Source organism: Sapajus apella, unplaced genomic scaffold (genome assembly GCF_009761245.1).
Source record: "Sapajus apella isolate SASKATOON/1434 unplaced genomic scaffold, GSC_monkey_1.0 scaffold46, whole genome shotgun sequence".
Classification (NCBI taxonomy): Eukaryota; Metazoa; Chordata; class Mammalia; order Primates; family Cebidae; genus Sapajus; species Sapajus apella.
The window spans coordinates 3,012,975-3,031,328 of record NW_022436986.1 but is presented as its reverse complement, the minus strand read 5'-3'; the positions used below and the strand labels follow the sequence as shown (position 1 = coordinate 3,031,328).

Sequence of the window (18,354 nt, the reverse complement as noted above, 5' to 3'; positions counted from 1 at the left end):
TATTTCAGAAAACTCAGGCTAAACATTTCACTAAATAGAATGAATGTCTGTGGGTAACATTTATCAGATGAAGGCCAGAGTTTATGGTGTTTGTGCATGAAGTCAGTGTAATGAGCCCAATCATGTAATCAAGACAGTAGACATCTCTGTCTTGCATTATCTCTTAGATTTCAAAAGTGATCAAATCAACCAGACAACTGCCGAACCTCTACTTTATATTATCGAGAAGAACAGAGAAAATGGATTTATATTTTCCTTTCTCTTTGCCATTGCTACGTAGAGAAGCAGTTTGCAAAATAATTTCATTTGACTTCTTGCAATATGAACATTTAGGCCAATTGCTGCTGGTGAGTTATTTCCTCAAATGGATAAACTCAGCCCAAGATATTTAAGTGTCTGGGGACTTCCTCTTTTCCATTTTAAATAAGAATAGGCCTTTTCTGAGATAAATCACAATAAACCAAAGTGCAAGTGCTCTAAAGGACATATTAGCCTCACAGTATTGGGAGGAATTTGAAATGTTTTCTTGCATTGTTTTGTCATTTTGTTTTGCTTTGTGTTTTTCCTTTTACATATGACACTGAATAATACATGCTCTTTTTAGATACTGGGAACTAAGCTAAAAAAACTGAGGCATCCTGGAATTCTCACATGCAAAACGCAGCAGAGGGCATAGATGCACAGCACACCTCAAGTCACGCACCCCTGCTCAGAAGCCTTCAACTGCCCACCCTTTCAGGGGGAGAATCAAATCACACTGAAATGTGCTGTGCTGGCATTCAAGACCCTCTATCATCTGGACTTCACTTCCTAGAACTTTTCTCCAGGCAAACTGAAGTGTTCAGCAACCCCTACTCCCACCCTGTTGCTCTGCTTCCTCCTTTGCCTGAATCACCCTTCACCTCCATCTTTTGGACCAAATGTTATCCAGCATTAAAGACACAACTGAAATACTTCTGGGCCCTTCTCTGTTTTGTCGACCTACAACTTCTGAGCAAGTTGGAGGACTCTCCAGCATTTACAGCATATTTCCTCGGCTTTTCTTTTTTCTTTTTTTCTTTTTTTGAGACAGTCTTACTCTGTTGCCCAGGCTGGAGTACAGTGGTACAATCTTGGCTCACTGCAACATCTGCCTCCCAAGTTCAAGAGATTCTCCTGTCTCAGCCACCTGAATAGCTGGGAGAGGAAGACCACTTGAACCCAAGAGTTTGAGACCAGCCTGGGCAACATAGCAAGACCCCAGCTCAAAAAAGGGAAAAAAACAAATTAATACCACCCAAAAGCCAGATAAGCGATTCATAAAAAAGCACACACTGAACTACATATATATCTTCAAGTTAGCTTTCACCTACCTCTATTTCTCACCTGTCTGTATATTAGTCATTAGAACATTGTTGAGTAAAAAATTTAAAAGCCAAAGCTTGCATGTGGCCATAAAATGTCTGCTTGTCCTCTTTACTCCTATCAATGGTACTCCTCCATCTTAAAGTCTGGGTTGCTAATTCCCAGCACTAACCATAGTCACTCAAGGAACTGAGTACCCTCTGTGCCCTGGTCTCAAGAAATCATTGTCTAGGTAGAAAGCAAGGCATTTCCGTAAGTCACAATGACACCAGGCAGAAGGTTTGGAGGTGCTACATCAATGAAACTACATATATGCCAACCAAGATGCACCTGCAATTACATTTAAGAAGAGATATCAAGAGGGATAAAGAAGAACAGATCTGGTGCCAGTTTAGTTCCATCTTTGGCATATGTTACAACGTGCCTATAAATCCTTTGAGGATAGGGGCTATGTGTTATTTACGATCATTACACTCCTGCAGTGTGCAGCACGGTGTCTTGGGCGTAGCAGGGGTTTGACAAATATAGCACTCTGTGCCTCCCATGCTCTTTTGTAGGCAAGTGAGAGAGAGTGGACTGTAACAGCCACCACCAAGAAGCCATCTTATTAAGATAGAGTTGGAACTCTAAAACGAGGCTGTCCTTGCTGCTTTAAAATAGACTTTAACCTTATTAAAATCAGGGGATCAGTTATGGCATTCCTGTTGCCCAACTTTGCTCTTTGATCATCTGTACAATCCTGTAGATGATGGAAGATTATTTAGTACCTGAGAATATCGACTGCGCGTTCCCAGGAAAGGTCTTCGGCAGGCTCATTGTTCATTTGGAGGATCTGATCACCAGGGAAAAGCTTGCCATGAGCAGAGCCTCCTGTTGGACGGAAAATAAGTAATTGGTGCTCATGCCAGGAGAACCCAGGCTCCATGTGTAATAGTGGCACAGCAAAAATGACAGCCTGATCCAGTCCCTAGGGGTATTGGCTCACTCCCCCACCTTCAGTCAGGCTTGGGCTCATGCAGATCCTAATTTTCTTGTTTATAAATCATGGATAACGTACCTATCATCTATCACCAACTTCCAGGGATGTTAGAAGACTGTCCTGAGAAAGAAAACTAGCAGAAACCTTCTAAATCAACAGAGTTGGCCAGTAAATCTACTCCATTCATCTCTAATGAACTCTGGTGTGTATGTATGTGTAAATAGAAATTAACACATTTTAACGAATCCCAGATTAACACACCTCAAGTTTGAAAACAAGCACTGGCCTTTCCCCATCTGCTCCTCTTCACCCTGGTACAGCCTATATTTCACAAGGTTCAAGTGAAGATAAATCAAGTTTCTATTATTGTCTGACCAGAAAGTCTCCCCAGCTAGGAGCATGTGGGGTTCAAAGAGGAGGGCTGGCTTAGCCAGATACTTTCACTGCCCCTGAGACCAGCCAGTGAGTGATGGGTGGGCAAAGCCCTGGCCAAGGCCAGTGGGAGCCTGGAGTTTGGAGCAGCAGCTGCACCGGGGGCTTCCTCCCTCCCAGCATCAAAGTGAGGTGCAAAGCCCAAGACAGAATTAGGAATGCCTTTTCTAACTTCCTAAGGCAGGCTTTTCTGCATTTTGCTATAGGATAGAGAGATCAGGGGAGATTCGGGGCTACTTCCCCTTAAGAAGCCAAACTCTTTTTTCATTTCCCAGTCATCCCCTACCTGCTGTGACAGCCACCACTGTAAGGGGAAGGCTCTCGGAAATGTGAAATCCATAGTCCTGAAGGAGGGCGTCTTTGTCTATCTTTACTGTGTGCCGCACAGGGATGAGGGTCTGAGCTGGGTTCCTGGGGGGCCCATCAGCTGCAGCAACCTTAGCCCTAGAATAGAAGGAATACGTAAAAAAAAGAAAAAAAAAGAAAGAAAAAGAAGATTCCAGCTGTTGGTCACGAACTGGGTCAGCCCCAACATTGGAGAAAGATACAGAGCTGAGTAGATATCAACTTGCCTCTTGAAACAAATAAGACACAAACCCCACTAGCAGAACTTAAGGCTGTCCTCTAAAAGAGAAGTCATATTGCCAGGCATTCTTAACAGCTTATGCTAAATATCTAGAAAGCACCCATGAAGTGCTATGGACGCACAGAGAAGGGGGAGAACAGTTTCAACTTTGTAGGGCAGAGAATAGCGAATCAGGGATGCATCTGGTACTTGGAAGAGGTGGCATTTGCACTGCACTGTGCGACACGTCTAGGGTGTACCTATACAGCCCAGATCCTGGCACAGAGAAGATATTCAATAACTGCTCCTAAGTGAATCCATGAATGAATGGAAGGGCTGACAGAAGGACAGGCAGATGGGCATCCCAGGCAGGATGTATTGCTGGAGTCAGAGGGACAGGAGAGGAAAAACATGGACAGTGAACGGAAACAAGCAGTTGTCGGGTTCAGATGTTTGACAACGGATCATTTTATAGCAAGATTTTTTTCCTTTGGTGATTTTTTTTGCTTGTTTCTTTATGATGAGTTTTGCTTCCCTTTGAGCTTTGTAAATGCAAGGATACCAATATAAAATTCTGGATAGCAAGGAATCCCTCTGTATCAATCTTTAAAACATGTATGTTCTTTAAAAGCAGGAAAGTTCTATTTTCTATCTCGCAGAGAAACCACAAAGTGAGTTACAAGTTATTCTTCATTTGTCTGTGGCAAACAATTTTTTCCCTCTAACAGTCAGTGGTTCTTTCTGAGGAAGGTCAAAGAGTGATGGGATGAGGTGTTTATTGTCATTATAAATAATACAAATGTGAAGGAGTAACCGCTCTCTTGGGGCTCTGCAGTTAAAGTCTATCATTTATTCTCATCCATTTACCAAACACTGTCAGGAACCCTGCCTAATGCAATAGGCCCGCACTTATCTGAAAATCATCTCTCTCTCATTTATAATGATCTCCAATTTCAACAAGTATCCGGAAATAGGAAAAACAGCCTCACAGAGCCAAATGCAGGGGACAAGCCCAAGTCCAAAGTCTCGTGTACATTATCCACCAAGGAGCTCCGCAGGCCCTGGCTTAGAGCAAACATAGGCTCTGTATGAACAGACAATGCAGCCCACACAACTTAGAAGCAGACAGAGTCTCTCTTCTGGGCCAGCATGCAGGTAATACTGAGCTGGGCAGCAGAGAGACCCAATGAGAGGAAAGAAACAGAAAACTGAAAATTCGCACTGAATAAAACTCATAGCTCTTACTGATTTTTTTTTTCATTCTTTCTTTTCCTTATTTATTTATTTATTTATTTTAAGATAGGGTCTTCCTCTGTCACTCAGGCTAGAGTGCAGTGGAACGATCTCAGCTCACTGAAGCCCCCAACTCCTGAGTTCAAGTGGTTCTCATGCCTCAGCCTCCCAAGTAGCTGGGACTACAGGTTCATGCCACCATACCTGGTTAATTTTTTTGTATTTTTAGTAGAGAAGGTGTTTCACCATGCTGCCCAGGCTGGTCTCAATCTCCTGAGCTCACATGATCTGCCCCCTTGGCCTCCCAAAGTGCTGGAATTACAGTCATGAGCCACCGCACCCAGCCTATTCCTGATTTTTTAAAAAACATTTAAAGCTATAAAGGGTATTCCTAAATGCAATAAATAATACTCCATACTAAAAGTCAAAATTCAACATTTGACATTTCAGGTGTGGTGCCTCACACCTGTAATCCCAGCACTTTGGGAGGCCGAGGCTGGCTAATCACTTGAGTCCAGGAGTTCAAGACCAGCCTGGGCAACATGGCAAGACCTTGTTTCTTCTAAAAATACAAAAAAAAAAAAAAAAAAAAAAAACAAAGGCGGATCCAAGATGGCTGAATAGGAACAGCTCTGGAGTGCAGTTCCCAGCAACAACAATGCAGAGGGTAAGTGATCACCGCATTTCCAAATGAGCTTTTACTGCCCACAGACCAGGAAATTCCTGGGCTGAAAAGCGCCGTGAGTTTCCAGCACAGCTGTTTCAGCTGGCACAGAGGGTCTCAGCACAAAACCTCACACAAATATGGGTGGCTGTTTCAACTGGCTCCTGGAACACCTGGGAGAAAGAGCTGCCCATTCAACTGAAAAAAAGGGGGCTGAAACAGGGAGCCAGGTGATCTGGCTCAGCAGATCCCACCTCCACAAAGACCAGCAATCTGAAAGGCTCTGGATTAAGAGTTTCAAAGCAAGTGCAGCTGGACCCGGGATGGTCCAGCTCTGTTGGGGGAAGGGCATCTGGCATTACTGAGGCAATCCACCATTACTGAGGCAGTCTGCCATTACTGAGGCAGACTGCCATTACTAAGGCAGTTCTAACTATATCTCGGTAAACAAAACTGCAAGGAAGTTCTCACAGCAGCTGGGCAGAGCCCATGGCAGCTCAGCAATGCCTCTGCTGGCAGACTGTGACTAGGCTACCTCCTTGCTGGGCAGGGCAGCTCTGAAAAAAGGTAGCAGCATGTCAGGAACTTATAAATAAAGCCCCATCTTCCCAGAACAGAGCACCTGGGAAAAAAGGCAGTTATGAGTTCTGCTGCAGCAGACTTAAATGTACCTGCCCAGCAGCTCTGAATGGAACGAAGCTCCTAGCACAGCACCTGAGCTCCTATAAGGGTCAGACTGTCTCCTTAAGCAGCTCCCCTACCCCTGTATATCCAAAGAGACACCTCATAAAGGAGAGCTCAGGTTGACATCTGGCAGGTATCCTTCTGGGATGAAGATAACAGAAGAAGAAACTGGCAGCAACACTTACTGTTCAGTAGCCACTGCAAGTGATCCCCATGCAAGCAGGGTCTGGAGTGGACCTCCAGCAGTCCTACAGCAGAGGGGCCTATTAGAAGGAAAACTAAAAAACAGAAAGAAATAACTTCAACATCAACAAAAATGACATCCACTCAGAGACCCCATCCAAAAGTGACCAACTACAAAGACCACAGGTAGATAAATCCACAAAGATGTGAAGAAACCAGCACAAAAAAGATGAAAACACCAAAAACCAGAATGCCTCTCCTCCTCCAAGGGATCACAACTCCTCACCAGCAAGAGAACAAAGCTGGAGAATGACAGGCTTCAGAAGGTGGGTATAACAAACTTATCTGAGCTAAAAGAACATGTTCTAACCCAGTGTAAAGAAACTAAGAACCTTAAAAAAGGTTTGATGAAATGCTAACGAGAATAAACAGCTTAAAGAATATAAATGACTTGATGGAGCTGAAAAACACAACATGAGAACTTCATGAAGCATACACAAGTTTCAATAGCCAAACTGACCAAGCAGAAGAAAGGATATCAGACACTGAAGATCAACTCAATGAAATAAAATGAGAAGGCAAGATTAGAGAAAAAAAGAGTAAAAAGAAATGAACAAAGCCTCCAAGAAATATGGGATTATGTGAAAAGACCTAATCTACATTTGATAGGTGTACCTGAATGTGACAGAGAGAATGAATCCAAGCTGGAAAACACTCTTCAGGATATTATCCAGGAGAACTTCCCCAACCTAGCAAGGAAGGCCAACATTCAAGTCCAGGAAATACAGAGAACACCACAAAGATATTCCTCAAGAAGAGCAACCCCAAGGCACATAATCGTCAGATTCATCAGGGTTGAAATGAAAGAAAAAATGCTAAGGGCAGCCAGAAAGAAAGGTCAGGTTACCCACAAAGGGAAGCCCATCAGACTCACAGCGGATCTCTCAGCAGAAACCCTACAAGCCAGAAGAGAGAGGGGGCCAATACTCAACATCCTTAAAGAAAAGAACTTTCAACCTAGAATTTCATATCCAGCCAAATTAAGCTTCATAAGCGAAGGAGAAATAAAATCCTTTACAAACAAGCAATTGCTGAGCAATTTCATCACCAACAGGCCTGCCTTACAAGAATTCCTGAAAGAAGCACTAAACATAGAAAGGAACAACCATTACCAGCCACTCCAAAAATGTACCAAATGGTAAAGAGCATCAACACAATGAAAAAACTGTCAACTAACGGGCAAAACAACCAGCTAGCATCAAAATGGCAGTATCAAATTCACACATAACAATATTAACCCTAAATGTAAATGTGCTAAATGCCCCAATCAAAAGACACAGACTGGCAAATTGGATAAAAAGCCAAAACCCATCAGTGTGCTGCATCCAGGAAACCCATCTCACATGCAAGGATACACAAAGGCTCAAAATAAAGGGATGGAGGAAGATTTACCAAGCAAATGGAGAGCAAAAAAAACAGGAGTTGCAGTTCTCATCTCTGATAAAATAGACTTTAAACCAACAAAGATCAAAAGAGACAAAGAAGGACATTACATAATGGTAAAAGGATCAATGCAACAAGAAGAGCTAATGATCCTAAATATATGCGCACCCAATACAGGAGCACCCAGATACATAAGGCAAGTTCTTAATGACTTACAAAGAGACTTAGACTCTCACACAATTATAGTGGGAGACTTTAACACCCCATTGTCAATATTAGACAGATCAATGAGACAGAAAATTAACAAGGATATCCAGGACTTGAACTCAGACCTGGACCAAGCAAACCTAATAGACATTTACAGAACTCTCCACCCCAAATCCACAGAATATACATTCTTCTCAGCATCACATCTCACCTACTCTAAAATTGACCACATAATTGGAAGTAAATCACTCCTCAGCAAATGCAAAAGAACGGAAATCATAACAAACAGTCTCTCAGACCACAGCGCAATCAAGTTAGAACTCAGAATTCAGAAACTAACTCAGAACTGCACAGCTTCATGGAAACTGAACAGCTGGCTCTTGAATGTTGACTGGATAAACAATGAAATGAAGGCAGAAATAAAGATGTTCTTCAAAGCCAATGAGAACGAAGACACAACATCCCAGAATCTCTGGGACACATTTAAAGCAGCCTCTAGAGGAAAATATACAGCAATAAATGCCCACATGAGAAGTAAGGAGAGATCTAAAATTGACACCCTATCATCAAAATTGAAAGAGCTAGAGGAGCAAGATCAAAAAAATTCAAAACCTAGCAGGAGACAAGAAATAACTAAGATGAGGGCAGAACTGAAGGAGATAGAGACACAAAAAACCCTTCAAAAAATCAATAAATCCAGGAGCTAGTTTTTCGAAAAGATCAACAAAATAGACCACTAGCCAGATTAATAAAAAAGAAAAGAGAGAATAATCAAATAGATGCAATAAAAAATGATAAAGGGGATATCACCACAGATTCCACAGAAATTCAAACCATCATCAGAGATTATTACAAACAACTCTATGCACATAAACTAGTAAACCTGGAAGAAATGGATAAATTCCTGGACACTTGCATCCTCCCAAGCCTAAACCAGGAAGAAGTTGAAACCCTGAATAGACCAATAACAAGATCTGAAGTTGAGGCAGCAATTAAGGGCCTACGACCCAAAAAAAGCCCAGGTCCAGATGGGTTCACAGCCGAATTCTACCAGACATACAAAGAGGAGCTGGTACCATTCCTTCTGAAACTATTCCAAATAATCCAAAAAGAGGGAATCCTTCCCAAATCATTTTATGAGACCAACATCATCCTGATACCAAAACCCGGCAGAGACTCAGCAAGAAAAGAAAACTTCAGGCCAATATCCATGATGAACATAAATGCAAAAATCTTCAGTAAAATACTGGCAAGCTGACTGCAACAGCACATCAAAAAGTTTATCCACCATGATCAAGTAGGATTCATCCCAAGGATGCAAGGCTGGTTCAACATACGCAAGTCTATAAACGTAATTCACCACATAAACAGAACCAAAGACAAAAACCACATGATTATCTCAATTGATGCAGAGAAGGCCTTCGACAAAATTTAATAGCCCTTTATGCTAAAAACCCTCAATAAACCTAAATAAACCCTCAATAAACTAGGTATTGAGGGAACGTATCTCAAAATAATAAAAGCTATTTACGACAAACCAACAGCCAATATCATACTGAATGGGCAAAAACTGGAAGCATTCCCTTTGAACTCTGGCACTAGACAAGGATGCCCTCTCTCACCACTCCTATTCAATATAGCACTGGAAGTTCTAGCCAGAGCAATCAGGCAAGAAAAAGAAATAAAGGGTATTCGCTTATGAAAGGAGGAAGTCAAATTGTCTCTATTTGCAGACGACATGATTGTATATCTAGACGACCCCATCGTCTCAGCACAAAATCTCCTGAAACTGATAAGCAACTTCAGCAAAGTCTCAGGATACAAAATCAACGTGCAAAAATCACAAGCATTCATAAACACTAATAACAGACTTAAAGAGAGCCAAATCAAGAATGAACTGCCATTCACAATTGCCACAAAGAGAATAAAATACCTAGGAATACAACTAACAAGGAACGTAAAGGACCTCTTCAAGGAGAACTACAAGCCACTGCTCAACGAAATAAGAGAGGACACAAACAGATGGAGAAACATTCCATGTTCATGGTTTGGAAGAATCAATATCGTGAAAATGGCCATACTGCCCAAAGTAATTTACAGATTCAACGCTATCCCCATCAAGCTACCAATGACCTTCTTCACAGAACTGGAAAAAAAACACCTTAAACTTCATATGGAACCAAAAGGGAGCCCGCATAGCCAAGTCAATTATAAGCAAAAAGAACAAAGCTGGAGGCATCACACTACGGGACTTCAAACTATACTATGGATACAGTAATCAAAACAGCATGGTACTGGTACCAAAACAGAGATATAGACCAATGGAACAGAACAGAGGTCTCGGAGGCAACACAACATATCTACAACAATCTGATCTTTGACAAACCAGACAAAAACAAGCAATGGGGAAAGGATTCCCTGTTTAATAAATGGTGTTGGGAAAACTGGCTAGCCATGTGCAGAAAGCGCAACTAGACCCCTTCCTTACACCTTACACTAAAATTAACTCCAGATGGATTAAAGGTCTAAACATAAGACCTAACACCATAAAAGCCCTACCAGAAAACCTAGGCAAAACCATTCAGGACATAGTCATAGGCAAGGATTTCATGACTAAAACACCAAAAGCAGTGGCAACAAAAGCCAAAATAGACAAATGGGATCTAATTAAACTTAAGAGCTTCTGTACAGCAAAAGAAACAATCATTAGAGTGAACTGGCAACCAACAGAATGGGGAAAAATTTTTGCAATCTACCCATCTGACAAAGGGCTAATATTCAGAATCTACAAAGAGCTAAAACAGATTTACAAGAAAAAAAACCCATTCAAAATTTGGCAAAGGATATGAACAGACACTTTTCAAAAGAAGACATATATGAGGCCAACAAACATATGAAAAAATGCTCATCATCACTGGTCATTAGAGAAATGCAAATCAAAACCACATTGAGATACCATCTCACTCCAGTTAGAATGGTGATCATTTAAAAATCTGGAGACAACAGATGCTGGAGAGGATGTGGAGAAATAGGAACACTTTTATACTGTTGGTGAGAGTGTAAATTAGTTCAACCATTGTGGAAGATAGTGTGGTGATTCCTCAAGGACCTAGAAATAGAAATTCCATTTGACCCAGCAATCCCATTACTGGGTATATATCCAAAGGATTGTAAATAGTTCTATTATAAAAACACAGGCACATGTATACACTGTGGCACTGTTTACAATAGCAAAGACCTGGAACCAACCCAAATGCCCACCAATGATAGACTCGACAAGGAAAATATGGCACATATACACCATGGGATACTATGTAGCCATAAAAAACGATGAGTTCGTGTCCCTTATAGGGACATAGATGAATCTGGAAATGAACATTCTCAGTAAACTGACACAAGAACAGAAAATCAAATGCCGCATATTCTGACTAATAAGTGGGTGTTGAACAATGAGAACACATGGACACAGGGAGGGGAGCATCACACACTGCGGTCTGTTGGCGGGGAATAGAATAGGGACAGCAGAGGGTAGGGAGGTTGGGGAGGGATAACATGGGGAGAAATGCCAGATATACGTGATGGGGGGATGGAGGCAGCAAGCCACATTGCCATTTGTGTACCTATGCAACAATACTGCATGATCTGCACATGTACCCCAGAACCTAAAGTGCAGTAACATATATACATTTAAAAAAGAAAGAAAGAAAGAAGAAAGAAAGAAAGAAAAGAAAAGAAAAGAAAAGGAAAGAAAAGAAAAGAAAAGAAAAGATATGCAACGCTATTAGTCAGTAAGGAAAGACAAATTAAGACCTCAATAAGATATTACTCTGTATTCTGGTTTTGTTTTGTTTTGAGACAGAGTCTCACTCTTGTTGCCCAGGCTGGAGTGCAATGGTGCAATCTCAGCTGACTGCCACTTCTGACTCCCAGGTTCAAGCAATTCTCCTGCCTCACCCTCAAGTAGCTGGGGATTATAGGCCTGTGTCACCACACCCGGGTAATTTTTTGTATTTTTAGTAGAGACGGGGTTTCACTGTGTTGGTCAGGCTGATCTCAAACTCCCAACCCCAGCTGATCCATCTGCCTTGACCTCCCAAAGTGCTTGGATTATAGGCGTGAGCCATGGCACCACGCCTGTATTCTTAGAAAGAGAGGGAAGGTCTTGCTATGTTCCCCAGGCTGGTCTCAAACTCCTGGCCTCAAGCAATCCTCCTGCCTCAGCTTACCAAAATGCTGGGATTATAGGTGTGAGCCACCATGACCAGCCCCCACTGCACATTATTTAGAATTGCTTTTTAAAAACCTGACAATGCCAAGTGCTGATGAGGTTGTGGATCGACTGAAAATTTCATACATGCTTCGTGGGAATGCAATGTGGTACCGCCACTTTAAAAATCGTTTGTCAGTTTCTTATAACATTAAACATACCCTTACTTCATGTTTCGTCAGTTTAATTCCTAGGTATTTACCCAAGAAAAATGAAGACTTAATGTTCACATGAAAATTAGTATGTATATGTTTATAGTGGTTTTATTCATAAATGCCAAAAATAAAAAACAGCTCAAGTGTCTTTCAACTGGCACATGGGTTTATAAACAAAACAAAACAAAACACAGCCACAAAAAGCATTCAACAATTCATTAAAATCAGATTAACTGAATGTACATTTGGTGTTAGGCATTCTTGATGAGCAAATGCTAAATATCTGGAAAATCCCAAGAAAGGATTCAAGTAACAAAACTAGTGATGTGTATTAATGTAATTCAGGGAAAGAAGGATTTTTTAAATAAAAAAATATAACTTTCCTTAAAGCAATAAAGGAAAACACAATAATTGGGTTAAAGCTATGCTGGGTTGCGGGATGGAAAGACTAAATATCAAAAAATAAAAGTTCTAAATAAAATATAGATTTAATGTTATAGCAATAAAAAATTCTTCCAGATTAAAAAAAAACTTGACAAACTGATGGTAATGATACCAATAACAACAATAATTATAACATTTATGAATACTAACTATATTTTAGGGAGTGATTTAACATATATAAGTATATATATATCTCTCACTCAACCCTCAAAATAAACTTGTGAGGTAGATATGATTAGTATTCCTATTTTATAGATGAAAAGACTAAATCTTGTTCCAAGAGACTTTAACTTGCTTAAAGTCACACAGCTGGGAAGCAGGTTTCAAACTGGGGCTACAATCTTCAATAGGTACATTAGCACTACTTCTATAGCAGTGTGATCGAAATGAAATATACACACCACATACATAAATTTAAGTTTCCTAATAGCTACATGAAAATAGGAAAAAATAAAATAAATTTTAATAATACATATTTTAACTTAATATATCAAAATAGTATTATTTCAACATGTAATTAATACAGAAATTATTGATGAGAGATTTTGCATTCTTCATATTAAATCTTTGAAATCCAGCGTCTATTTTACACTTACAGTGCATATCAATTTGGACTCTAAATTTTTATCAGAAATACTTGGATTTCAGAAAAGTTACAGCTGAAAAATAAGCACTCCTTTCAGACAAAGGCAAGAATCAAAACTGCATGGTGTAGCTTTCACCAGTGAAATGGAATAGAAATTCTAGAAAGTCCTTTAAGTGTTTGGAAGTTTCTTAAAAACTAACCATGGTGTACAATATGATCCAGCAATTCCACTCCTGGGTGTGTACCAGAGAGAAATGAAAATATATGTCCACAAAAACTTGGACATGAATATTTATAGCAGCATTTTCTGTAACAGTCCAAAAGTAGAAACAACTCAAATGTCCATCAACTAATGACATGGATAAATAAAATACAGTATTCTACAACAACATATTTGGCAATAAAAAGGAATGAAATACAGATACATGCTACAAGATGGATGAATCTGGCTAAGTGAAAGCCAGTCACAAATGACCACATACTGTATGATTCCATTTATGTGAAATGTCTAGAACAGACTAACCTATAGAGACAGAAAGTGGATTAGTGATTGTCCAACGTTTCGGGGAGGGAGGTTTGGGAGGTTTGGGAGCCACTGCTAATAGGCACAGGTTTCTTTTGTGGGGATGAAAACCTTCCAAAATGGATTTGTGACAGTTGCAGATCTCTGTGAATACACTAAGAACCACTGAACTGTACACTTCAAATGGGTGAATTGTATGGTGTCTAAATTATCTATCAATAAAGCAGTTGAAAATAAGTAAGTCAAAATAAAATCGTGAAGTGGGGAAAGCTTATAATACAAATATATGAAGAATGGGCATAAATACATAGAGTAGAAACCCACATTTCACATGTTCAAAGCAAATGAACTGACAGCTCTCACATGAAGAAAGCAAGCTGGTAATGCACACAGAACATGTACAACCTTATTAAAGAAGCCCAACCGAAAGGGCTATGGAGTACTAGTACGTGTCATACCAAATATAAATGCAAATAATAAGACCCAACATGTGCTGGTCCTGAGATTAAGGGATGACAATATAAATTGGCAGTTCAAACTCCCTAGGAAATCACTGGTGAAACTGTAACATGAATTTAAATTTTAAATTTGATCTTCTGTAACCATTTTGATTGGTATTCCTTGAAGTGATGACCACAAAGGAAAATATACAATATTATTCATGCTGGACCATGAGTTCCTAAAAACAAGGGTGGCACCCATTAATCTCCATGTCTCCCATGCCTAGTAAAGTTCTAGAACAGAGTATGAGCTCAAGAAACCCTGATTCTTGAGTATTCAAAAATATCAATCACAGCTTTATTTAGAATAGTAGGAAAACTCAAAACAACCCAATAGGAAATAGATAAACCAAACACAATAAAGAATTACCCCAAAGACTCCACATCAAAAAGTATTATGGGTCTATATGCTTCATACAATGAAACAGCCTAGAAAATACCCTTCCAGAGCACCCTGTCAGCTGTGGTTTACCCTTCCTAAGTGAGAGCTGGGATTATTCTGCCCCTAATAATTCCCCTCCACCCACAGAACAAAAGCCAAACTCCTCAACCATGCCCTCGTGGACCTGCGTCCTCAGGTTTCAGTCCCTAGCCAGCGGCCACCCAGCACGCCCCTTCCCAGGCCTTCACTCCAGACTGGTCTTACCTACGACATCAGTTTTACCCCAGGGCCTCAGCTTATGCAACTGCCTCTGCAGAAAGTGTGAGGCTAAGTCAAGGTCCAGCTCAAAGGTCACATCTTCTTCCTCTGATTTCCTAGCCAGACATAAGTACTCTCATTTTGGAGCTCTGACTCTCTCTTATGGCTTTGAACACCCAAACCTTTATTTATTTATTTATTTATTTATTTATTTTTTTCCCATTTATTTATTTTATTGCATTTTAGGTTTTGGGGTACATGTGAAGAACATGCAAAATTGTTGCATAGGAACACACGTGGCAGTGTGATTTGCTGCCTTCCTCCCCATCACCTACATCTGGCATTTCTCCCCTTGCTATCTCTCCCCAGCTTCCCACCCCCCACCGTCCCTCCCCTATTTCCCCCCAACTGACCCCAGTGTGTAGTGCTCCCCTCCCTGTGTCCATGTGTTCTCATTGTTTAACACCCGCCTATGAGTGAGAACATGCGGTGTTTGATCTTCTGCTCTTCTGTCAGTTTGCTGAGAATGATGCCAAACCTTTATTTAAAGTTATCTGACTCCATATATTGTTACCCTTAATAGACTGTTCATTCCTTGGAAGGAGGAGCCACATTTTATCCACCTCTATATTTCTCACGTTGTCAAGTGACAATCTTTGCTCACAGGAAGGAAGCATCAGTGCTTATTGGGCAAATAAATGAACTAAATACTATACATATCTAAAATGGTGCTGCTAATATAGTTATACCTCTAATATAATTAGCAAAAGGTAAAAATGCATATACAACCAGTAATAAACAGCAATATGAAAACAAGTAACACAATTGCAAGTTTGTCATTTTCCTTAATGTTTGCTTAATTCGATATATAGCTCAACCCTATGACTATTGCCCTAATCAGAACTTAACTTCTCCATGTCTCAGAGCTCAGTAAGGATACTGACAATTGCTCAAGCCAGCATCCCAGAGTCATCCTTGACTTTTCCCCACTCTCACCCTTCAAATCAGTCACAACATGAAAAGATCTCAGAAAAGGTCCATTTCTTTCCATCCCCACAGCCACCATTCTGTTTCAGGCCCCCATCACCAGCCCTACTGACAGATTTTTACTGGGCTCCTAACTGGTCTCCCAGCTTTCCACTCTCGTCTTTCCTGGATGATTCTCCATCTAGCAGCCAGACTGATTTCATAAACACAATCCTGTTACACAGTGTGTCTCCCCTGACTAAATGGCCTAATTCAAAATCCTGAATGTGGCTTAATACAGCTCCTGCCCATCACTCCAGCCTCCAGAGCCAAGTCATTCATTCTCTTTGATATTTTTATTCCAGCCAAACTAGTCTCCTCTAAGCTCCTCAAACACACTGGCCTTTGGACAAGCTCTTCCCTCTGTCTAGAATAACTCACCTGCCTCCAAAACACACACACACACACACACACACACACACACACACACACGATTTCCCCAACATATCCAATCATGCTCTCAACTCCTACTCAGTCTTCTGACTTTGGTGGAAATATCTCCTACTAAATGCACCTACAGACCAGTGTAAAGTCTCTTGTGCTCTCTGGACTAGTTTGTGTAGAAAGAACCACCTATTTCTTGTCCCATGTGCTGAACTCAGTGCCAGCCATAGAGTAGGGCTTAATAATTGTTTGGAAAACAAAAGAAAGAACAAATCTTACTAGAGGGTTTCAACAGAATCCATTTTGAGGCTTTTCAAACGGGCAGGCTCAGTTAGCTTCCATTTGGAAGAGTGCGGTCCTCCACAAGGGTGGACAAAGACACTGCACTGTGTTGACTAATCCCTGGACAGTGCCGGTGGCTTTGGCCCAAAATCTGGATTTGACATTTTCCCCAAAGGCCATGTTCTAGCTTTTGTTTGGAAAGGGATTAACCTAAGTACATGACCAAACTGTGGCCTCTCCTCACAGAGAACATTTAATATTGACAGTAAGCTAAAGGAAATGATCTCTGCAACAAAATTTCCTCCTCTGAAGCATCTTATAAATATCAAACTAAGCACCTTTCTCAAAACATATTTCTGCTGCCTTTTTAATAGTTTCAAACCATAAATGTGAGGTCATTTTTGTGATCCTACACTGGAAGAACAGAAGGCCCACAGTTACACTAATGAAATTCCTGCTAGATAACTGGATATACCCTAAGGTAGAATCCAAAAAAAAACATGTTACATTTATCGTGAAAACACTTTCGTGTAGATGAATTCTACATTTCATAGCTCACACGTTTATACTGAGCTGGTTAATAACACTGAAAAGGAAAACTACCAGATGGATACTGATTGCGCTTCAAATATTCTCTGGCTTTTTATCTGCTCTCTGGTATTTTGGAAAATATATTTTACCTCTATCCTGTAATGACAAAGAATTCACCTCCGAGTTCCAGCAGGATATGAAGAAACAATTTTGAATCTATGTTTAAACACTTTATTATGTTCAGCTTGAGTGATTTTAAAAGGTAAATCTCAAATAAACTGGATTTCATAATGTAAAGACTATTCAAAGAAAGCAGAAATAGAGGCAGCAGTCTGTACCAGAAAGAAATGTAGCACGTAGTCACAATCACAGGAATGTACCTGTGGCTGTAACAATTTCTAGGGGGCCATTCACTGTGGATATTGTGAAGGTAGTACTCCTACAGTTGAAAGGAGAAATTCTTCCATTATTACTTTTAACAGAGTTCAGGAAATAACGGCAACTCTGCAAATGTAGCCCAGGAGCCTTCCAGACTATTCTCAAAGCTTTCTACTTTTGCCTATGGGTCAAAATGCAATAAAAAAAATTGGTGTCTGAGGTTGGACGCAGTGGCTCACGCCTATAATCCCAGCACTTTCGGAGGTCAGGGCGGACAGATCATGAGGTCAGGAGATAGAGACCATCCTGGCCAACTTGGTGAAACCCCGTCTCTACTAAAGTACAAAAAATTAGCTGGGTTTGGTGGCGGGCACCTGTAGTCCCAGCTTCTCAGGAGACTGAGGCAGAGGAATCACTTGAACCAAGGAGGTGGGGGTTGCAGTCAGCCGAGATCACACCACTGCACTCCAGCCTGGTGACAGAGTAAGACTCTGTCTCAAAAACAAACAAAAAAAAAATTGGTGTCTGAAAGGGTCTTTCTACACCATTAATAGTATTAGAAAGGTCAATAGTATTAGAAAGGTTTTAACAAAACCATTCTTAAAATTAATAGACTACTAAGCCGGGCGCGGTGGCTCAAGCCTGTAATCCCAGCACTTTGGGAGGCCAAGGCGGGCGGATCACAAGGTCAAGAGATCAAGACCATCCTGGTCAACATGGTGAAACCCCGTCTCTACTAAAGCTACAAAAAATTAGCTGGGCATGGTGGCGCGTGCCTGTAATCCCAGCTACTCAGGAGGCTGAGGCAGGAGAATTGCCTGAACCCAGGAGGCGGAGGTTGCGGTGAGCCGAGATCGCGCCATTGCACTCCAGCCTGGGTAACAAGAGCAAAACTCCGTCTCAA

The 18,354-nt window shown here is 40.8% G+C and overlaps 1 protein-coding gene across 5 annotated transcripts in view; it reads right to left on the bottom strand.

Annotated features, from left to right (window-relative positions):
- Positions 1-18,354, bottom strand: part of FRMPD1 (FERM and PDZ domain containing 1) — a 102,701-nt gene that overhangs the window by 33,784 nt on the left and 50,563 nt on the right. For 3 of the 5 annotated variants that reach the window (XM_032240101.1, XM_032240100.1, XM_032240102.1), the window contains exons 3-4: positions 3,042-3,199; positions 2,112-2,214 (exon numbers count right to left, since the gene is read on the bottom strand). In XM_032240101.1, the coding sequence (XP_032095992.1) occupies positions 2,112-2,214; positions 3,042-3,199 (261 nt within the window). Of the gene's footprint in view, positions 1-2,111; positions 2,215-3,041; positions 3,200-18,354 lie in introns of those variants that run through there. The other 2 variants (XM_032240104.1, XM_032240105.1) reach the window with 2 other exon arrangements.